This window comes from Falco peregrinus, chromosome 1, assembly GCF_023634155.1.
Source record: "Falco peregrinus isolate bFalPer1 chromosome 1, bFalPer1.pri, whole genome shotgun sequence".
Taxonomy (NCBI): domain Eukaryota; kingdom Metazoa; phylum Chordata; class Aves; order Falconiformes; family Falconidae; genus Falco; species Falco peregrinus.
Window position 1 is genome coordinate 113,063,438 of NC_073721.1, and position 22,104 is coordinate 113,085,541.

The following is a 22,104-nucleotide window of genomic DNA, read 5'->3' on the forward strand; positions in this document are numbered from 1 at the left end:
TAATAAAAATAGTAAAATTATTGACTTGAAAAATGCCAAAATCTAACTTTAATCATAAAAAGTATTTGTTTTAATCTCCTCTATGAACTCTAATGCAGAAGATAGACTTTTAATATAATTGAGATCACTAAATTAAATGGTCTTTTCTTAAGCTAAAAGTATGTATTTCAAAAAGGTAGATTCTGTTAAAAGTTATGTCTCCCAAAGGCATTTGAGAGAATACTTTATACCACAATGAGATTAATTCCATCTAAAGCCTTAGTAAAGATCAGCATATGAGGGTGACTCCAGGAATCAATCACTCCACCCATTAAGGAAATCTTACTGGGCCAGCCTAAAGACTACACAAACAGCTTGCCTCAATGTCTCAATATTATGTATGAAAATTCATTTTTTCTAGAAAGCATAAGCTTTTTATAATATTAACATTAAGCTGAAAGAAATGGAAAAAAACAACTACAAATTTTATTTCTTTTTTTTTACATTCAATTTTGAGGATAGTTGTGGCTCATATTGCTCAAACACAGAGACAGATTATTTTAGATGAAGTTTGGTTTGGACTGATTGACATCAAAGTTGAAGACATGTAACACATTCACTCCTCCATGCTTGGGAGAGTGTTGTGTTCTTTTCAGCTCTGTATTTGCCCTGGGAGAGAGGAGAGGAATATGAAGAACGTGTATCTGTAAAGTTAAAAATGCATGAAGATTGAAATCCTGCTAGATTATGGGGATAAACCCTGGCAGTATGGTGTGCTGGTCTGTCACACATCAACTGGTTTCTAGGATGTGTGGGAATGGTTCAAAGTTGCATCAGTGGAAGTTCAGGCTTGGCATTAGGAAACATTTCTTTACCAAGAGGTGTTCAAACACTGGAGGAGGCTTCCTGGAGAGGCAGCCGATGCCCCAAGCCTGTCAGTGTTTAGGAGGCATTTGGACAATGCCCTTAGTACCAAGCTTTAACTTTTGGCCAGCCCTAAAGCGGTCTGGCCGTTAAACTAGATGATCGTTGTAGGTCCCTTCCAACTGAACTATTCAATTCTATAACTGGTGTATTTCCTAGTGTTTTTACAACTATAAGTGATTCTCCTTACAAAGGGATTGCCAAACTTGGCCTGGTTCCTTTACTCATTTCAGATGCTGAAAAGATTTACTACTGCCAGAAGAAAGATGTGTGGATATCTACTAAAATAAGTCTTTTCAACATGTTTACTGCAAAGGGCTTCAAGGTTAAGATGATCTGAAGTGGGAAGTTAAATCTGAGACATGACACATCTATATGCATAAAAGTCACTTCTCTGTAACAACCTGAGTATAAAACTTCTACTTAAGAATAAAGTTTTGAGTTTGGTATTTTTATTTATTAATTCTGCTTTAGGCAAAATTGTATAAAAGGAACAGAATGGTATAAGTCTCTCCTAGCAAATATATCTGTGGCCTGAAAAATTACTAAGTTTAGTCTTTTGTAACGTTGCTCATAAGCAGAACCCCCAATAACTGATGTTTAGCTGCAATAGATGTCTTTCTGAATTGTATTATTGTGTATACGTTGGTCACCTGTAGATTATGACACTGTCTCATACTACAGAGAGCACTGGCAAGAACAAGCATGTCCTTAAGCCATGCACAGGGATGTGACAAATATGGCTGAGGTCTGCACGCGAGCTATATAAGGGCTGTACTTTTATAGGGGAATAGTATGAGGACGGGCTGCAATTATTTATGTAATCGTAGATTGATACAGCTGTACAAATTACTACTAAATATAGCAGACATAGTGCTACATGTTGCCTGGCTTAGGAGTACTAGCTTTGATTGAATATCAATGATACTAAAAAGTCGGTTTACAAGAACAATTTTCATTGGTCATGTTAAGCTATTGATAATGTCTTGAAACCACACCTTTAGTATCTATATCTTTTATTTCTGAGTCCATGGCAGTCTAGTCCTTCATTAGGGAGTCCCTTGTAAGTAGTGAGGCAACAAAATAGCACATGATTTTCTCTCACTGCTGCGTGCATAAAGCACAGAGAGCGAGTGGTAGTACCAGAAAGTCTGCACACACTCCCTGCATGGGGAACAACAACCTTATAAACTCTCTAATGAATAAATTGATAAAAAGAAGCAAGCCAACACAAAAGGAAAACTCAAACAAAAGTATTTCCTTTTGTTTGGGAAAAAACATGAAAATATATTCACCATATTCACCATTGTATAAGGCTGTTATCCAGGGAGTGTATCTGGCCACCTTGTAAATTCTCTTCTACTTAAATACTGAAGTTATCAACTAGGATTCTCTAACTAATGCCACCTATTCCAGCTTTTACACAGCAATGTAAGCAGCTATGAAAACATGCTGACCTTATGAAAAAAATAAAGCAAAACAAAAATCCCTTCATACGTGCTGCTTCTCATATACCAAAGTGATTCCATTATCAAAAAGTATAGTAAATCATTTAAAGGTAATTTCTGGGGTGGAAACAGAACACAGGTTTTTACTCACCACATTTTCTTTATCACAATATGAGCTGAAGTAATTTGAAATAATTACAGCATACTGAAGAAGCACTTTGTTGATAGTCTAGGAGAGAAGAATCTTTTATATTGTAAATTTCATCATATAAAAACAAAAATAATAAAAAAAACCACAAAAAGGAGGTTTATATAAATTATAGATTTTACAGATGCTTACACATTTATTACATAGTATTTTTCTAGATATAATATAAACAATCCTGTAAGCGTATTTTCAACTGCCTGCAGAACAGATGGTACGTTGTTCTTAATGGAATGTAATCTTCAATAGCAGACACACCTTAATTTTAGTCCTACTGTTTTTCAGAAGCATTGAGAGCTCTACTCCTTGCAGCGTGCTACGTACTTAATGGAGCAGTAGCAAGCTCAAAAAAATCCACTATGGTGACAATGCATAAATTAAAAATGTAATGGAAAAATAAGACCAAGGGAGCACTGTCCAAAGCCTGGCAATATGATCTTACCTTACAAATACCATGCAAACAGGAACTTTGTTTGCAAATGAAAAACTGTTGCAATGGAAGAACAGGAATAAATGTAAATGCAAACCTTTGTAAAGTCATCAGGAATCTAATGGAAATCTAAAGTTTGTGAGGAAATGTTTCAATCCAAATAGAAAGCTGGCCTAACAAAGTTGAGTTTATCAAACAGCAGATGAATAAAAACTATCACCTCAGGTTTTCAACCAAAAATACTTTATTGCCATCCCACCCTTGCACTGACTAATTAGACAACTGCATTTCACTAAATTACTCCATTAATGGAATTGCAATCAGCGCTTAGCAAGAATAATAACTGATTGTTGCATGTCTTTCTAAGGATCCCAGCCAGAGATAGAAGAGATTGATTCTAAACAAGATTGGAATTACTTAGCCTTGAAGTACCATGGCAATACAATGCCACTCTCTCTGAAACTTAGTTGAGATGCATAGATTTTAATTTACCTTTGCAAATCTTCTCATTAAATGAGATAGTGCTTCTGGATTAGGACATTCCAGTTTCCTAATAATCTCAAAGCTTTGATTGAGCTGTGTGAAGACATCAACCACAGAACAAGAGAAGAGGGCATGATCTGATGTTTGCTGAAACTAGAGAGAAATGTTAAAATTAGTTAATACTTGTTCAGAGATCAAAACTGTACTAACTGATTTTCTTAGCCTTGAAATTCTTCCTTGTGTCATAAAACTTTGTACATAAAAATAAATTTAAAAAAGTCTTACTGATAATACTGAGAAATGTGGCTTCCCACATTTCTATTACTTTCAAACCTCTTAAAAATAAAATTCCCTTTCATGACGTCAGTACTACATCAAAGTTAGGTGAAACCACAGATTGAAGTCTATGGGGAACTCGGGCAGATGGAATTAAAGCAGGAATTTATCCATGGGGTTATCTTCCCAGAACCATTACTGACTGTATCTTGTGAGTCTAACTCCGATACTGTGGGACCAAATGCACTTCTGGTTTTGCAGTACTAAATAATTGTCTTAATACTTTATTTTCTTTGAAAAGTAAAGGCTCACCCCATCTTTTTTGTCTCTTTCTAGTGCTCCATGAAGAAATTCCATTGAGACATCCTCATTTTCATCCAGCCACTGAATGACAAATGGTTCAAACCACCTGAAAATTAAAAAACAACTCCGTAAGGTAAAGTAAGTAATGTTTCATAAAGACCCTGAGAGGAGAGATGCCATATCACCCAGTAGTTTGGCATCTTGTGTCTTCACATCTGTTCTAGTTGTTAAAAAGTCTATCACCCTAGAAGAACTTTTCTCATCAAAGACACTGGCTGCCAAAAGGTCTTTCAGGCTTCAGTTCCACAATGCTTTAACTGGTCTATCCTATTCATGCAAAATTAGCAGTAGCCACCAAAGAAATGCTTTGCAGGTCATCATATTCTGCACGTTTATTTTTATTTAAGAATGTGTCTGTTATCAATATTGGTTCTTTGTTAACATTTATTTTTTATTTGTATGTGAAATAACTTGGATAAAACTATGCTTTAAGAAAACATTAGCTGTGTTTTATTTTTCTTTATTTTTTAAAAAATCAACACAATAACAGGCCCCAAACCACCTCAGCAAATCAGTAGATTTGCAGAAGATTAAGGAATGAGATTAAGGGTAGCTCATATAAAAGGACAGGATTAGATGTTTTAATGGCAGGAGGAAAGGTGAAAACGAAAACAGCAGCTGAATATTAACCCAATGAAGTAAGGATAATTTCAGTAGCATATCCCATTAGCATTGTGTTTTTACCCAAATTTGGGTATGAAACAAATGCAGGGTTCTGTAACTAATACTGCTGCTGTTCCCACATTTCATACCTTCCTCAGGCACTTCTGCCCAAAATATTTTGTCATCTGTGAGGACCTGTAGTTACAACAGTTGGATAAAGTATCCTATTAAAATAGTTAATCACACTTTCAATGCCTGGACTATTTGATTTGATAGAATGAAAAATTAAAGAGGAGGAATGTGAAAAGCAAAGGGCTGTCAGAGCTATGCACCCTGAGTTCTTGCACAAATGTGAGCATAAATATTTGACCAAAATAAACCTTGCACCAAGCCCAAACTCCTGAAAGCCTTGCCTATACACTACTTACAGGGAGTATTCAGGCACTGCGTCCTTGAAAGCAGAGAGTTCTCGCACATATTCATTATAAAACCATTTCACTTTGAAGTGCAAATTCATATAATCCGTGCTTTTGCATAAGCGCTGCTTTTCATGTTCTGTAATAGGAGTTGAAATAAAAGCATTTAATAGCATTCTAACAGTAAATAACATTCTTGTGCCTCAGTGCACTAGTGACATAATAATACAGTACTTGCATTTTAAAGCACAGTTGGTTTGATTTTTTTAGCAGTGCTAGTACCCACAGTTTCAATTTTCAGGTTCTGAGTACCCTTAGGGAAACCAAACCAAACTGAGCCAAAGACCAGACCACAAGTTAGGCTTTTCAACTCTCTCCACTGCTGTGAGGAAAACTCAAAAATTTGCTGAGTTCCTGTTCTTCAGGTTATTCTTCGGTTGTTACAAAACAGTTCAGAAGCTCTATCAGGTGTCAAGTTAAAAAAGACAACGATAGCTATGTAGCAGCCAAATGAAGTAATGTATATTTATGCCATATATATGCCAAGTAGCATATAAATGCCAGTCCTATATGAATCTGTGAAATTTGCACTAGTAAATGGGCTGCATTTATCACATAAATTTAAGAAAAAGAAAGAGGAGACTCCGCTGCTCTACAGCCATCTGATTTATACGTGGCACAAATAAAAAAGCTGCTTTAATAAAGCATTTTTGAAGTTTTTCAAATAGGCTTCTCCACCTTCTCAGTGTCCTCCTGTTTTTAACATATGGGATATGCAGATGACCATGGATGGCAGGAGCCATGAAGCCACCTGTAACCACCTTCTGCATTTTTAAAGACTGATTTGATTAGTTTGGAACAAACGCCTGTCTTTCTTCCAGGATTATGGTCCTTATTTTAGCTTATCCACTATGCTCTGCAGTCTTCCCCATCCAGCCTGTTCAGATCCCCGGACCACTCTGTTCTTCCACTCCATCAGCTAACTGGCATTTCATCCTTGCTCAAGTCTTCAATTTCCTTCACCCACAGCAGGAAGCCATGGATACAAATCTTGGACAGAGTAATCCTTCTTTCACTTACTGCTCACAGCCTCCTAAAACCTCCACAGATCTCATCTGTTTGAGGTGCCATGTCGCTTGCACATCCTTCCTTAAGCAAGAGATAATCTCTCCTTTTCCAGGTCCCTTAAAAAGTGACCTAATACAGATGTTTGGCACAAATGCCATTCTTGTGTAAATAGTATGTATTAAGAGCTTACCTCTTTCAAAACTCCTTGCTCTTTACTTCTGCTTGCATCATAACATAGTATTACAGAATTTTTTCATATATATTTGGATGTGAGCCTGATTTTATATAACAACAGGAGCATCCCATCCTCTGTCACACACACTCCTGAATATATCACTCAGTTGTCTGTCAAGGCAAATGCACTATGAAATACACATTTTTCAGATCCGACCAGGTACATTAATAGGAGATTTTTAGTTGTATTATTATGCCAAATCAGCACTTCAGTAATATCACTGAGCCATACAAGAAATAAATATTTTGAAAGCATATTATTATGCAGTGAATTACTGAGTTCTGTGGGAATCAGCTTATCAAGTGCCCCTGTGGGCTTTAAGCATTATGTTAGCACTTTCACCTTCAGTGCCTTTTCATCCTTCTCCAGAAAAATCAGGAAATCAGTTTCTGTCTAAATATTGCATTTGTTAATGCCCAATTGCTATCTCAGAGTACTAAAAATTCTTCCTAGCATAGTATCATTGGTTACTAGCCTTAAACATAACCACAGAGAGAAAGATGTATGCCTACTCTAATGGTTCTTACTTTCTACAGACCCAAGGAATCTTATTTTTTTATTCTGGCAGGAGTTTTTCCACAATCTATTATTGTAGACAGCTAGATGACCAAACTCATCATTGCTCAATAAAAGGTAGTTCTTACAAGTGAGACCAGAACAATTACCTTATTGCTGTCACATTCACTGCAAATCTACTGCTTAAGTCATTTTAAAGAAAAATCTGTCATATTGCATCCCCAAAGAGTGGCATTTCTGAAATTAATAGCATTTTTTCATTCAAGTGTTGCATGAATGGGTTATTTGATTATACAATGCAACTTAAGAATGTTTGCTATAGTATCACAAACCAATTCAGTTTTAGAAATTAGCTGCTGCCAATGATGGGCAAACTTGTCCAGGGGGTACAACTCATACAATACCATTCACTGACATTTTGTTAAGTTTAGATCTAGGTGATAACACATCAGAAATGCGCACAAAAGTAATTCATGAATAACTGGGGTTTTTTTCTTCAGGCTGTCATATCTTGGAAAAAAATATTTTAAAAGACCCTTCTAGGATATTACTTGTAGTTACATATAAGTGAAAAATGCATCCGGAATCCTTAATATTAACCTATGAGAACATCAGAAGATACTTCACATGATCTACAAAATAATTTTGTATCCTTGCATATTACCTCTTCAGTTTATATAAACCAAAGAACAGAGGAGACAGGTGCCCATATGGAGTCAGCCCATGACAATTTTAACTGGATGGTATTAGATGGGTTTATCCACCGTAACCATGGATTTTGGTTAGACAGCATAGGAACACCACTGTAGGCATTCTGAATTTCAATTAGGACCAGACTGCTTTCTTAACTTCTGAAAAATGTGCACAAGTTAATGCAAATGTGAGAAAACATAGGATATATTTAGGCAGTTTGGAGATCTATGTCTTTTTTCCTGGAAAGAAAGCTGGCGCCATGTTTTCCTATGCATATATATCCATTTTGGACTTCCTAGAAGACAGATGTAGTAGCTGCGCAATACAACTCTTTGTAAAAAAGTCCACTCTTGCTTTGCAAAATTATCATACTACTGAGTCAGTCTTGAACTAAACCTGCCAATTACACACTGTGCAGATATGCTCAGCAGAGATCATGACCAAAATACTAGACCTTTCTCAGACTTGATTCTAGATAAATGTAATCTCCAGTATAGTAAACCCAATATTATTAATCCTTTTTTGTGCTGCTACTTTTATGAGATGTTTTTTTATATGCATCTGTTAATCTACTGAGTTTCTTAACAAGGACATTTGCAGTTCCCACTGCTGATAATGGCACATTATCCTATATGATGAATCAGTGAAAAAAAATACTGATAAGATTTCTGTAAACTGTAAAATTTTGTAATCTTTGTGTAAGGGGCACTTTAACTGCTTTTATCTATCACAGTTCCATTAAGAGTATCTTTTTTACAGAACTGATTACACTGTGGGGTTGTGGTTTTTTTAGCATCTGCTTAGGGGTAACGCTCTAATGCACATATGCGTTCCACAGGTTTTCAGTAACAGACAGTGTAACTGCAACTACAATGAAAACTGTATGAAAAGTCGTTCCACCTTAGTTGTACAAATTATGATTACAGTAACAGAAGACTTCCGGTAAGCAACACCACTGAGGAAAAAAAAAAATAAAATCTGTTCAGGTGTTGTGTAACCAAGAAAGAAAATTTTTTAAAAGACTTTATGTAGCATGCATTGTTATATGCAGTGTGTTTGGTGTATAATGAAATCAGCCATGGACCTGCTAGCAGATAATCTAATTGCAGGCAATTGTTCTTTTACAGAAAAATGTATGAAAAGACCTTGCAGAAAGGGCTTTTTTTTAAAGTGCTCTGTAGAGAGACAAGGTACTTTCCTCACAGGTCTGTGACCAAACAGCAATGCTTTGGAATCATGTATTTCTTGCTCGTTTTTCCAGTAATTACTGAGGAAACCAGAGAATATTTTCTTTAGGCAGCAAACAAAGAGAAACTGCAATACAACTATTGTGCTTTGGTCCAGTGTTTGTAGAGTCATAGCATTTTGTCAATTAAGTTATAACGATGACTTATTAAGCAGAAACATCTACATGACACTAGGGACAATGTCATTTAACAAAATGGAATAGAATCTTGTTCACTACAGAATCCTCCTTCATTTTTAACCTTGAGGTAATAACATGACTGAACATCCATGTAATTTTTATATATATTAGTTGCTAAAAAAGGAAAAAAAAGGGTAATTGAACAACTTTCATAGAAGACGACCATTTTAAGTATTCAGGTAATCAACTTGATATTTTGTTCAAGTCTAATTTTCCCTTATTTGGGAAGCTAAGAGCAAATTTTTTTTTTATACAGCAGTTTCCTAGTTACTGTTTTTTGGAACAACATGCAGTTAAACTGCTTGAAGGGTTCTAATGAGATTGTTTTAAAGAATATTGGAAATCCTTATGAACAAAAAACTGCAAGAAGGAAATTTGTTTATAAAACCCGAACAAATTAACTAGATATACATAAATATGTAACAAAAAGGCCGATCCAGTTTCCAGGCTTTAAAGATAATTTTTCAGAGATTAATAACTACTGCAAAGAATATTTATGTGTAGCAAATTAATTACATCACAGTCAGTTGGTTTGACGTTACATACACACCTAACAAACTGTGGGTTTATTAAAATGGCAGTAACTGAGACTAAGCATAAGGGAATTGTCTCTGGATTAACTGTGATGGATTATTCCCCATCAAAACTCAGATGCTATTTTCAACCATTGTGACGTAACTCCGTATTATTTCCCCTAATTACTTATCCATCATTCTAGAGACTACGAGCTGCATATTTTATCTATTTCTTTCACAACTGTTGTTTCAGAAAGCCTGCTATTTCCAAACTTTCAGTCGCATCATTGGGAAGTATTTGCATGGCACAAATGGAGTATGGCTAGTGGAAGAAGAGCTCTTAAGGAAGTCCTATGAGGAATGATACTGATTGAATATAAATTGGTATTCCTCCCTCTGAATCACTGTGGAAGCATCACACCAGTATGATGAACCTACGTTTTGGACAGAAGTAGAAGTTAACCCTTTGGGCATTTGATCCCAATGCAATTTCCCTATAGTACAGGGGCTGCTGGCTATGCCATTGCCTCTTTTAATGCGAGCATCATGCTTACAGTGCTCCAGACTTAATCCCTGTGCTGCTGAACTGAACTGGAAGACTGATTGAATGTAACATACTGGATCAGGCCACAAATGAAGAAAAATGTAAACTTAAACAAATTTAATAACCAACTGAGGCAGAAAGATTACATTCTACTAGACAGCTCATCCCAGGGTTCTCGTACTTTGCTAAAGGCAATGGAAGTCACTGGTTATTAATTGAAATACACAGCAGGACACAACCAATCGATAAATATGTATAATTTGTATTGCTCTTGATAACGTGAAATACTACTGGCCTTTCTGAAGGGGCTCTTTGTGTCAAGATAAATATAAGAAACCAAAATTTGAAAACCTTCTGCTATTATCTCCTTTTTTGGACTGCACTTATAACTGATTTACAACTAAAACCCCCTCTAATTCTCCTTTTAAAAATATATTGTATCCTTCATAAGAGACTTCTACATATTCAATCTTTTCTCTGCATTTACTTGGAAGTTTTCACCAAAATATCTTTGAACACTTAACAAACATAATGGATTACACCTTGAACAACTCTATGAGGTGATTAAGCTGTGCTATTACATTTTACAAATGTGAAGCTGAGGCATGGGGAGACCAAGTGAATTTACTAATGGAACATACATAAACTATGAAAGGCAGCGTAGACCTTATTCAAAGATTTCTTAACCACAGAGTCACATTTCCTCACTGAACAGAGACCAGGGAAGGAAGGCAGACTGTCTCATTCTGAATTGTGAGAAAAAATGGATTTACAGTTCTTTTTTTTTCTTCTCATCTGCAGTGGAAGCGTACTAATCAATCCTTGACTTAATGCAGTGCACTTTAAAAGCTGCTATGACATTGCCCTTTATATTCAAGGAGGAGCTGTCAAAGTGAGCGGTTGCTTCACATTTCACAGCAGGTACAAGCGAGTTCAGAGCCACCTGCTTAGCATCTGAAAAGGCAGAGCTGCACATTGCTTTGAGGGAGAGGTAAACTGCTTAAGTAAACTTCAAGGGCATCAAATACCAATGTTACATACCATCTAAGAGATGCAACGTGCAATATCATGAGAGATGTGTGAATCTGCTGCAAACAAGCCTATTTCCTACTACAAAACATTGCATTTGCCATTTTTTACCTGCTGTGTTATTATATTGCGTAAACATTTCAAATTACTTTAGGCAAATTCACTTTGGTATCTTTTTAACATGAGTTGCTTTTTTACTCCTTATTGAAAATTTAGCCTATTAGTCACAGCAATTAATTACAATTTCACAGTCAAATGCTTCCAGAAAAGTGGAACATGCACTCACGATGCAAGATAAGCAGCTTGATTAAGTGTACACTTCCTCTGTCCTGCCTGCAACTAAGACAAAGAAAAATGCCAGTACAGCAAATAATTTAGTAAGATCAACCTCAGTATAACTTTTACCCTTCAGTATCACATCAGAGTGAAATTTATGTACCATGAAAGGTAAACAGATCAATAATATTCAAAGAACAAACACTCGGAGTCAAAATTCTGTATCTGGATATACACGGCTACAGAAGGAAGTAAGTAATTGCTTCCAAAGACAAATAATCTGAATTGTGCTTTGTTACTGTTAGTGGAATTCTTGCTTTGTGCATGAATTAACCATGGAAAGCCTAAGGACATGCAAGCTATGAATGGAGCAGAAGTTGCCCATCCTATATGACATGAGATTTATGACGATAATTAAAGGCCTAGTTCTGAAGAATATAATTTCAAATACTTTGTACTGAAGTTTCAACGTTTATTCAAAGTAATCACACAATCAGAAAGTAATAAAAGACGAAAAGCAATGCTGGTATAGGAGTCTAATTTACATTGATTAGGCTTCCATAAACCTCTAATATGTATAAAAATTGCAAAATGAAGAGAGAATATGCATGATTCTTGGGAAATTTTATCACATAATTAAATGCTATATTTTAATGATTGAATCTGGGAGGGAAAAGAAATAAAGTAATAACGTAAGCCTTAACTGTATTGGGTTACTGCCGAATACCGCTGAAAACTGCTGAATACTCAACTTTGGATCTTCTATGTAATTTTTATGACAGGTTACTTTCATTTACTTATTGTTTCATTTTTTAAAAATGTATCTTTCCATAAAGGAAACATTTAGTCTTGATTCTCTGCTCTTTGCCTTGTCATAAGAGTGCAAAGTGAGCATAAAACATTACCAAATAGGCATGGTAGCATTTTATAAGCAATTAGTAGAATGAAGTACAAAACAGGAAGAATCAGGCAGCAAGATAAATGTGAGGTTGCGCTTTAATAATTAACTGTGCTGTACCTGGCTCTGCCTGTAAAGCAGAAGCAAAGGCAAACCCAGAGGTGTTCTCTAATTGTTAACCAGCAAATTGCATGTGAGGCTTATTAAAAGATAATGTGGAAACAAGCACCTTTAATGGATTTATCCTGTTCCCCTGGGGATGCTGGAACCAGTATCCAATATTTAGTTTAGAACTAATGCATTCGCCCATAAGGGGAAATGTACCTCTGTATCTACAGAGAAACAAGAGACTAGTGAAACTCTGTATGTGGGAAAAGTCCTGAAAGTAAAAGGCTGAGTCTTCAACTTAAAACAGAGGCTGGGAGAGGAACAGAACAGTTGTTTGCTGAATGAGGAAAGATTTTATGAAGCGTCTTAGTGTGAAGTTTAAGAATAGGCAGGATTAAAAATAGCATGCAGGTTGCTTGTTATTTTTAATTTTCTCTTACTCAAATGTTTTACTCTACTTGATAAAGAAAAATAGTTTAAGAAAGCTGTCATTGGTTACTGTTTCTAGAAGGACAGAAGTCTAAAAAATAATTGGATTCACAGGGTGTTTAGCTCACAGAATTCACGAAGAGGTGCAGCAGCTGGGTTCCACTCCTACTCTGCGGATATTATGCAGCTCCACTCTGACAGAGATGAGGGGAAGAAACCCCTCAAGAAATAGGACAGGGAAACTCAAGTCCTAGCTGCCGGCCTACTACATGACTGCATTTGGGGAACGTCCTGTAGGAAGAAAAGGATGAACCTTTTCTCCAACCAGCAGATGCAGAACTGCACTGAACAATGCAGGTCCTGTAAATGACTTACTGTGGGGACAAAGTCACAATTTTTTTTTTTTCCTTCCCTCTCCCCCCGCCCCCCCCCCCCCCCCCCCCCCCCCAAATGATTCTGGACAAAAGACATAACTAGTTTTTGTAAAAGTGCAAGCTGCAGTGAAGTTGTAACATCTTACTGGTGAAGGACAGTAATCAAGGACAAGAAGAAAGAAGATGTAAGTTATTCTTCTGGGCTGAGATACCTAATAAACTACAGGAGGAAGCCCTGGCTGCCCCTGGTATGAGAGCTCTCTCCCTGCTCCTGTAAGTGATATAACAGTCCCTTCAGCTCAACAGAACATTTCTCTCTTATTTGCCTACTGAACTCACTGGTTTCTGGAAAGGACTGGGCTGTGTGAGCTATAAATAACCCATAATTATAATCAATTTAGGGTTCATTTAGTGCACCATTTACAGTCTAATAAGCTATCTAGCATGGTAGGACTAGCATACGTTGACTAGTAAAATTGTCTTGCTCACAATCAGGCAACGTTCAGGAGAAGTTTATACACAAATGTTTTACAGTCAGTGACTGCCAGGGTAAGAGCTAATAACAATGTTTCAGGACAAGATTAATATTCAGTGGTTAAAAAGATTACATAAGGCCAGAGTTTTCATTATTAAATATATGGGACAATATACACTGCTATTATTGAGTGACAACTTTAAGACTAAATAATGAAGTCAGGCATTCACTGATGCACTGCAATTTTCTAGTAACATCTGCTCCTATGAATACACCTACAGTCAGACATAAAGAAGCTTTAACTTATTAAGATTACCATAGACCTGTACTGCAGTGTAAACACTCAGTAGCATTTATTATTGTTTTTCTGGTTCAATATATAAAATTAAAGGAAGTGTGTTAGGGAATGACCAAATGTTACAGCCGGCATGACCCCAAGTACAAGTTTGTGCCATGCTAGTGATCTCTGAGGTAGTCCCAAGTAAGATGACGCATTGATACAACAAAATACGATGCCATGAAGAAATACTAACTTAACTCCTGGGAGCAGTTCAGTCCACTTAATCTGTCTTAATTAGCGGGTCTAATTAACTTCAACAAAATAGTGCCATTTGGTACGGCTACAGTGCTTTTTAGGCAAGCCTAAGGATCTCTGTGTTGCATGTATATAGGTACTCAGCTGGATTTTCATACTCACAAAGCTCAGCTCTCTGGCATGTACAGGATGTAGCTGCTATTAATATCACTGCCTGTTACTCCGACCAAAGAACACTTGTAACGCCCCTCTTCCTCCAATTATGTTACATTCAATCTGATCGATTATCTGCCAAGGGATAATTTTTTATTAACTCCAACCGTAACCACCTTGTCTCTGCCTTCACAGTCTCTCTGAATCCCCTCTGACACTACATACTATTCCTCAGGTCTCTGGAAAAATTAGGTTGGAATTTTGTTGAAATTCAAATATTTGGTGAAATGTGTGAATGCAGAATGAGATTCAATAAAACAAAAGCTTGCATTTTAATACTGAAGAAATCCTGCATTCTGGTGGATGCTGCCCTGCTCTCCTTTCCATAACCTCAGCCGCACCTCCCCAGATCTGCTCCGTAGTCTCCCTTTAAGTCAAGAGTCTATTCTGTCTTAAGGGAAACTTTGTAAAGCTGGAGTGAAAATAGACTTGAAATCTGTGACCAAATGGTGTGACCTTTCTCTGGGCAGCATTAGCCTTGCTTTTTTTTTTTTTTTTCTTTTCTGTGCTGTCCCTGTGCACAGCATCAACTCACAGAGCTGCTGCTTCTCTTTCAAACCACTTTTATCAGTTTCTGTCATGAAAGAGGAATCTGTCAGAGAAACAGGAAGATGATAACTGCTTATGTATCGGGGACAGCAGCAAACTTAAAAAAACCCTACATTAAAATGGTGTAATGACTTTCTTATTCTTCTCCTGTTTTTACAAAGCCTGACACTTCAGAGTCTTCACTCTGCAGGATTGAGGCTGTTTATTACTGTATTTACCCAGCAGCTCATTCATTTCTGGCCTGATCCTCGTCTTGACTTCTGGCCACTACCAGAATTAGATTATCATAATAACAGCCATTAGAATATTCTCTAACAGACTGGATAGCTTTGGACATTTGATGTGACCTATTCAAAAGTTAGAGATACAAAAGATCCAAAAAAGATATTTCTGAGAATGCAGAATAAAAAAAGATAAATTTGTAATTGCATGTCTAATTTCAGCTCATTACTCTGTCATCATCTTTTAACCTTCACATCTTCATACTTGGAAAGGAAAAGATTTCTTACCATATGAAGTCAGTAACAAATCACTTGCACTGCTGGTGAAATTCTCTCTCTCTTCTCATTTGTTTGTACCAAAAATACAGAATAATTTGAGGACCAGACAGTACCAATACATTAACATCCTATAAACTCAGATATGCTTGTGTAAACTAATTGCCAAACAACAATGTATAATCTATCACACAAATCACTGTTGCTTCACGAATCACCTGCAAAGAAGGAAAAAAACCCCAAAAAAACCAGGGCCAAATCTAACAAAGTCAGCAATCAAAGAGAAACATGTGGTACTTTGTCCATGCAAAATCTATACATGATGGTAATCCCAAGCTCCTTAGATCAGAAAAAAATCAGAACCGGTGTGAACTTAATTTGTTAATGTTTGCATAAGACTTTTAACACTAAGCAAAGGCTGAACTTAAGGTGGAAGAAAATCTAGAATGACATGTTGAACTCAATACCAGATTTCAGTACAGCAAGCCGTTTCCCCCGGCCGCAGCCATCTGCCCTGTCTCATGCATATTCGCTGCCTTGGTGCTCATAGAGACACGAAGCTGCTGTGCTCTTCTCCAGCCGAAGGCCACTGCTAGGAAAGCTGCGGTTCCCTCTGCCTTCCCCATGTCACAGCAGCAGCCTCCCAGCAAGGCTGTCCTGGGTGAGGATCAAGGGAGAAGGCCAGGCAGAGCGGTGCAGTGATGGCTGGTGGCTGGCTCACAGCGAGAGGACACAGCCGGAGCAGCCACTCTGAACCGCGCTCAGGAAAAAGGGGGAAAAGGAATGCAAACGAGATGTTCCAGCGTTAGTATTCTCTTAGAGAATGGAGTTATGACATAAGCATTTCCTGAATTTAAGATGATGGGAGTGGCTGGATACATTTGGGAATATATAAGGCAGGAAAAACTAGAATCATCTTGGATGAGCTAATTTAATCTTTATCATATCAGTAATCCTTTTGCAAACAATGTTGTACATTTCATTGCTTCTTGACTGGATGCAGAAAGGAATCAACTCTATAACAAAAAAGATGCTGTTCAGGAGATTAATACTAAATGGAATCAGGCAAAGATTGCATCCCAGCCCTGGACACTACCTATGAACAGATGGTAGCCTACGTTAGTAACTTGGAAGGCGAGACTGGCATAGCAAATGCAATGCATTTTAATGAACTCCATTAAAACCATGAGGATCGAGTGTAACCACGTTTAAGGGCTCGCTCCCAATCTTGTAGAGTTCAAAGCAAAAAATGTTATTGCCATTAACAACTGGAGAATCAAACTCAGTTTATAAAATATCCATGGAAAGCGTTAATGATTAAAACCCAGCAAAGCTGGAGAGAAGCAGCATGCTAATCTGTATTTTGTGACCAGATTTATTGAGGTTCCTGTTTAGGAATGAAACCACAGAAGGTGAAATTATGTATATTTATAATAATTTATAATTAATTTAAATGCCTCTTAATTACTATTTATACACAGGAACTGTTTCACTACTGATTCTTGGAGTGACTTAGAATTTCTAATGACAAAAATGGCATTTGCTTTCCTCAGAAAGACAGTATCCACAGCAACACTGAGATGAGACAGTATGTAGGGACTGGTTTGGAATAGAGACGGAAAGTCAAGTGTCTCCTAATGAGTCCTCTACTATCTCCCTCTGCAGAATTAGGATATTAACATTAATATCTGTTTTATTTGATCCAGCCCAGCCTTCCACACTTAATGTATTGTATCACTAACTTCTCCTCAAAAGCTTCCTGTTCTATTCTTGACAACCAAGAAACAAACCACGGCTTGAGCTGAAGCTGCGTTTTGAGTGATCAGTATGCTCTACTTAGCACACAGAGTGAAAAATCTTGTGAATTACGTTGTTGCAGTACAGAATATTTATAGTTCGATGGCTAAACCGCTGGGGTGCTCAGGGATGTCTGTGTGCAGAGCATAACTATACATTCAAAGTTATGAAAGCATGACAATATAACGACTATTAGAAATTCTTATTAATCTGTGCTAGCTATCTATGAGTGCAATCACAACATCAAGCTGCTGAGCAGCCATTTCTGATACTTGTTCCTGATTTACAGCCTCTCCTGATACAAGCTTGTTCTCACAGATGTAACCAGGAACATGTTCTAAATCAAAATAGTGGTTCTCATTTGGTCTTCACGCTTTTGACTTCTTTGATCACTCTCAAAGTCATGACTTCAATAATGATCTAAACGTTCACGTGAATATACATATTATTACCAATATTTCTATCACTAATTAAGACCATTTCCTCAATTCCTCTCTTATGTATTTTTAAAAAGTTTCATGCAGGCATTTTAACTTGGTTTTCTGCAATAACCATATTTTAATGAGTGGCTTTCAAATCTTTAGGCGGAGATTACCTGCTATATAGAAAAAAAAAGAAAGTATATTTTACCTACGGTTAACCACAGCACTATCTTAAAGAACAAAAGGAAACTGCATTTGATTCTGTTGGAGCTAGAATGAATACAACCTGCCTTTTGAACAAAAATCCCAAAGGTTTACTTATCTGTGTGTGTTTCCTCCATAAATTCATTCCATGAATGTTTCTTACAGGCAAGTTAGCTATTTTCGCTAGCCAGAAAGTATGGAATGCCTACAATGCCCCCTGGCAAGCATATTTGTGGTTCTTCTGACATTGATGATTTTGTCAGATTTAGGTAACAAGAAGTAGCATTTCAAGTTACAGTTCTTTTGTCTCCTTCTTCCACAGATAACTTCATATAGTCACAGTGCAATGATTTTCCTCCTTTACAATGCTTCTTTTTTACTATCCTATGAAACATCTGAAGTAAGTATGCCAGAAAGCTCTTACCACCCACAGAAATCTGACGCCAGGTGTGATTTGCAGTGGAAATCAGTCTTGGTGAACTCTCTAGTGTAATAGTTTGTTCTAATTACCTTCCAGCGCATATTTCATGTCCTGGGCAAACAGAGTCCACATGATTTCAGCACTGACTTTCCCCATGTTCAGCTCTTGAGGGAACCTGCAATCAATCACATTACATCAGTTCACTTGCTGCTGAAAATTATGCTTACAGCTGCACAAATATTTCCAAAAAATAATTCCTCTAGTATGCATTTACCATATTTTGTGCTTTGTACAATTATGTGAACCATCCAGTCTTCAAATAAATACTTTCCTTAGTCTGATGTCAGGGGCCTAAGTAAGCAATTAGTTGAGTGTTGCACATATCCCCTCACATGACCTTTTACATCAAGAAATGTCCATCTATCTTGCTGATAACTCAACTTCAGATAAATCAGATGGCTTATGAAAAACCAGGAACAGTTGGTTCAGGTGTTTAGCAGCTACAGGTTTTCCTTAATTCCCTTGTTACACTGGAAAACAGTGAAGCTTTCTGTGGAGCTGTATTGGTTTATACTAGTTGAATCCAATTCACTGTTTGAAGACGTGTACCTTGAAGTATGGATAAAACAGTAAAGAATATAAAAGGTGGAAAAATGCTTAATTTTGATTCAAAATTTTAGGTGTACCCTTATGCTTTGTGTCATCTTTGAAAAACAGTTCTTTTTAGGTATCTTTTAAGTATTTTCCCACAGATTTTTCATAGATTCCAGCTGCTTCTTATTCTATGTAAAAGAAAAGCTTTAATCTTTCACTTACCATCTTCCCTCTTAGCTACTAGCAAAAGCCAACATTTTAGTGACAAGCACTGTATGTTTCACATCATATTTAAAAGGAGAGCTATTTACTTGTCCTTTTTTTAAAAAAATAAATATATAAAACCCAGTCCTTACTGCAGAGGTGGGACTGACATTAATATGAGCCGTTCTCAGGGCACAGAAGCAGGCCAAAGCAGGTCACACAGCTAAAGAGCAGAAAGTACTGCACCTCCGAGCGGTAAAACGACCGTTTGTACTACAGCGGTGCAGTGAGAGCCATACGAATACACCAGCAGCTCAACGTGAATACATAAACCCATCAAAGTCCTAAAAGACCATATTCACGAGGAAACACACAGAGCTGTGTGGCTTTTGTCTTGAGTTTATCACACCACTTTACCTGAGTAGAGAATTTGATCCAAAGTATTTTGACCTTTTAATGAAGTACTAATCAAATTCAGGAAACATTCTGTAATAATTTTTGTGAAAGTGTAGGAGGTTTTAAAGTTTTTTTTTTGCCAAAGAAAGAATGAAATGCTGTGCAATTTAAGGTTGCTAACAATATAATCTATATTCTTTCCAGGGACATATTTGACCCTGATCATATCTGCAAAGTAACAGTACTTAAACAGCTCATTAGACTGTCACTTTGATACGAAGCAATTGCTAGCTCAGATCACTTATATACCTCTTTTATGCTAATTGATGCTCAATTACAGAACTTTGTTTTAATTCTGTTAACACAAAATTGTTGTTCGAAAGCTCAAAGGTATTTCAACTGTCTTAATTTCTTTACCTCCAGTCCAGTCTGAGTGCTGTCTTAGCACCCACTTGAACTCTGACAATACTGCTCTGAGGAAACGTTTAAAAATTGATTTAATATTGACATGTCTTTTGTCCATAATACAAACCTGGCCATAATGTAAGTCTGATAAAAAATGTATTTGTTTGATTAGTGGTATATATGTGTATTCTTTTAACTTGTGAAAATACACACACAAACTGCAATTATGTTTTCACTATGTTTCTTAAATTACTGTAGTTCAACACAGTATCTTCAATTCATCCCATCTGACTTCAGTTAGGTACCTTAAGTTCACGCCCAGACATACTAATTTCTGTGTCCTTGAGAAATATAAACTTAAGGCATAATCATCAACGGGACATACCGATGAAATCCTTCCATCCAATGCCTAGAGTATGGATATTTGCAATTTTGTAGTTGCATGGATGCATTTTTTTATACAGCCCTGCAGGACTGACTGCCATTCCCACACATCCTGTTTCATTTTATCTGACACCATGACCTCTTGGCAGGAGATTACTGTGACAAAAATGATCATACAACAGAAAGCTCTCCGCGTTTTAGTATAAAACTTTTACTTTTCACATGTAATTAATTTGCTTCATGACGGCTATGACACCTGTAGGTGTATCCATCACAGACTCCAATAACTGATTTTTAATTTGTCCAGAGTAGGTTAGTAATGCAATGTGGACAGTTAACCTAATCAACATTTTCAGCCAGAGAAATTGATTTAACATGCTAATGAACCAGTACCCAATATGCCCGTAGATCTCATTGTGTTCTAACGTTAGCCATAAAATAAACCTCCAGCATTAGCATGCTGGGGAATGACATCACATAGTTTGCCAGAGTTCAGCTAGACTATTTCATGAAAGTTTCCGACAGTTTCATGGTTTGACTTCCAGATAACTTAATCCTGATTCACAAAGTAAAAACTACTTGTTTATCACATTATAACTACAGAACTCTGGCTTCAGCACCGTCCCAACTCCTTCTCTACACGATGACACCATTGCTTTTCCACTGTTCTAATTTATGAGCAATACTCGTATCCGAGCTGGTGGAATCCCATAAGCAATGTAAGCTCCTGCTTTTCCACACTGCCTTCACAAGTCTGAATGTTCGCTACTGCAGCTTCACCCAGCTCCGACAGGTATGCACAACAGAAACTGTGACAAACATTGTTTTCACACATTAGAAACAACCATTTCATATATGATTCATGGCTTTCTTTTACCCTATCATTCACTTGAATTGTGCTGACACAAGAAAATCCGCTTTAGTCTCTTACTCTGCTCTGCATTCTCTATCCTGTTCGCTGACATACTGCCATTTGAGAAGTACATCTTCTACCACAAAACTAATTAGCGACAAGCTGCTTATTTACTACTTATAAACATTTTTCAGCAAGAAATAGTTGTTATCTACCATTGTTAAAATTCCTTTTGTAAACATACTAACTATAACAGTTGAAACCTGAATTGCATGGAGACCTTAAAGCTGTACGGTGAAGACAACTTGATTTTACGTTTTTCAAGTATTATTAGTTTACAGAGGATCAAACAGAGATTATCAAGAGTGTAACTAACATACCATTTCTGCATATATACTTGTTCTTAAATGGAATGTAAGGTCTAAATAATTTCAAATTATTTGGTCAATTTCTGACATCAAAATCCTGGGATTAGATTTTCCCCCTTGGTACATATTTACATTTATCTAAGAAATACTTATGTGTAATTTCAGTCAGCTATTCTTTTAATGACTATTGTACAAAGTGTACAGGATTAACGGAATACACCATGCATTCAAAAGATTTTCTCCCGACTGTCCATAAAAAGGCTAAGACCTGTGTCAGCAAGTATCACAGAACTGTGATGGAGTAAAATTTTGTCCTTAAGTACAAAGGCTGTAATATTGTGGCTACTATTTCAACCATTAGCTGGCCAGGATAGCTACGATTAACATGATACACTCTTTCTCTAAGCATCCAGTACTGACCACACGGACAGCAGACTTGATGTTGTTTTGAGCTAATGCAGCTATTTTTATAGAATTTTTTAACAATTTAAGCTGGAATGGACACCTGAAAGTCATTTAACTAAACCCAGAATGAATCTCAAAGTCACG

The 22,104-nt window shown here is 36.7% G+C and overlaps 1 protein-coding gene across 2 annotated transcripts in view; it reads right to left on the minus strand.

Moving 5' to 3' along the window:
* UNC13C (unc-13 homolog C) overlaps positions 1-22,104 on the minus strand; it is a 178,401-nt gene that overhangs the window by 39,759 nt on the left and 116,538 nt on the right. For both annotated transcript variants that reach the window (XM_027792581.2, XM_027792579.2), the window contains exons 17-21: positions 18,441-18,526; positions 5,140-5,266; positions 4,058-4,154; positions 3,479-3,622; positions 2,503-2,580 (exon numbers count right to left, since the gene is read on the minus strand). In XM_027792581.2, the coding sequence (XP_027648382.1) occupies positions 2,503-2,580; positions 3,479-3,622; positions 4,058-4,154; positions 5,140-5,266; positions 18,441-18,526 (532 nt within the window). The remainder of the gene's footprint in view (positions 1-2,502; positions 2,581-3,478; positions 3,623-4,057; positions 4,155-5,139; positions 5,267-18,440; positions 18,527-22,104) is intronic.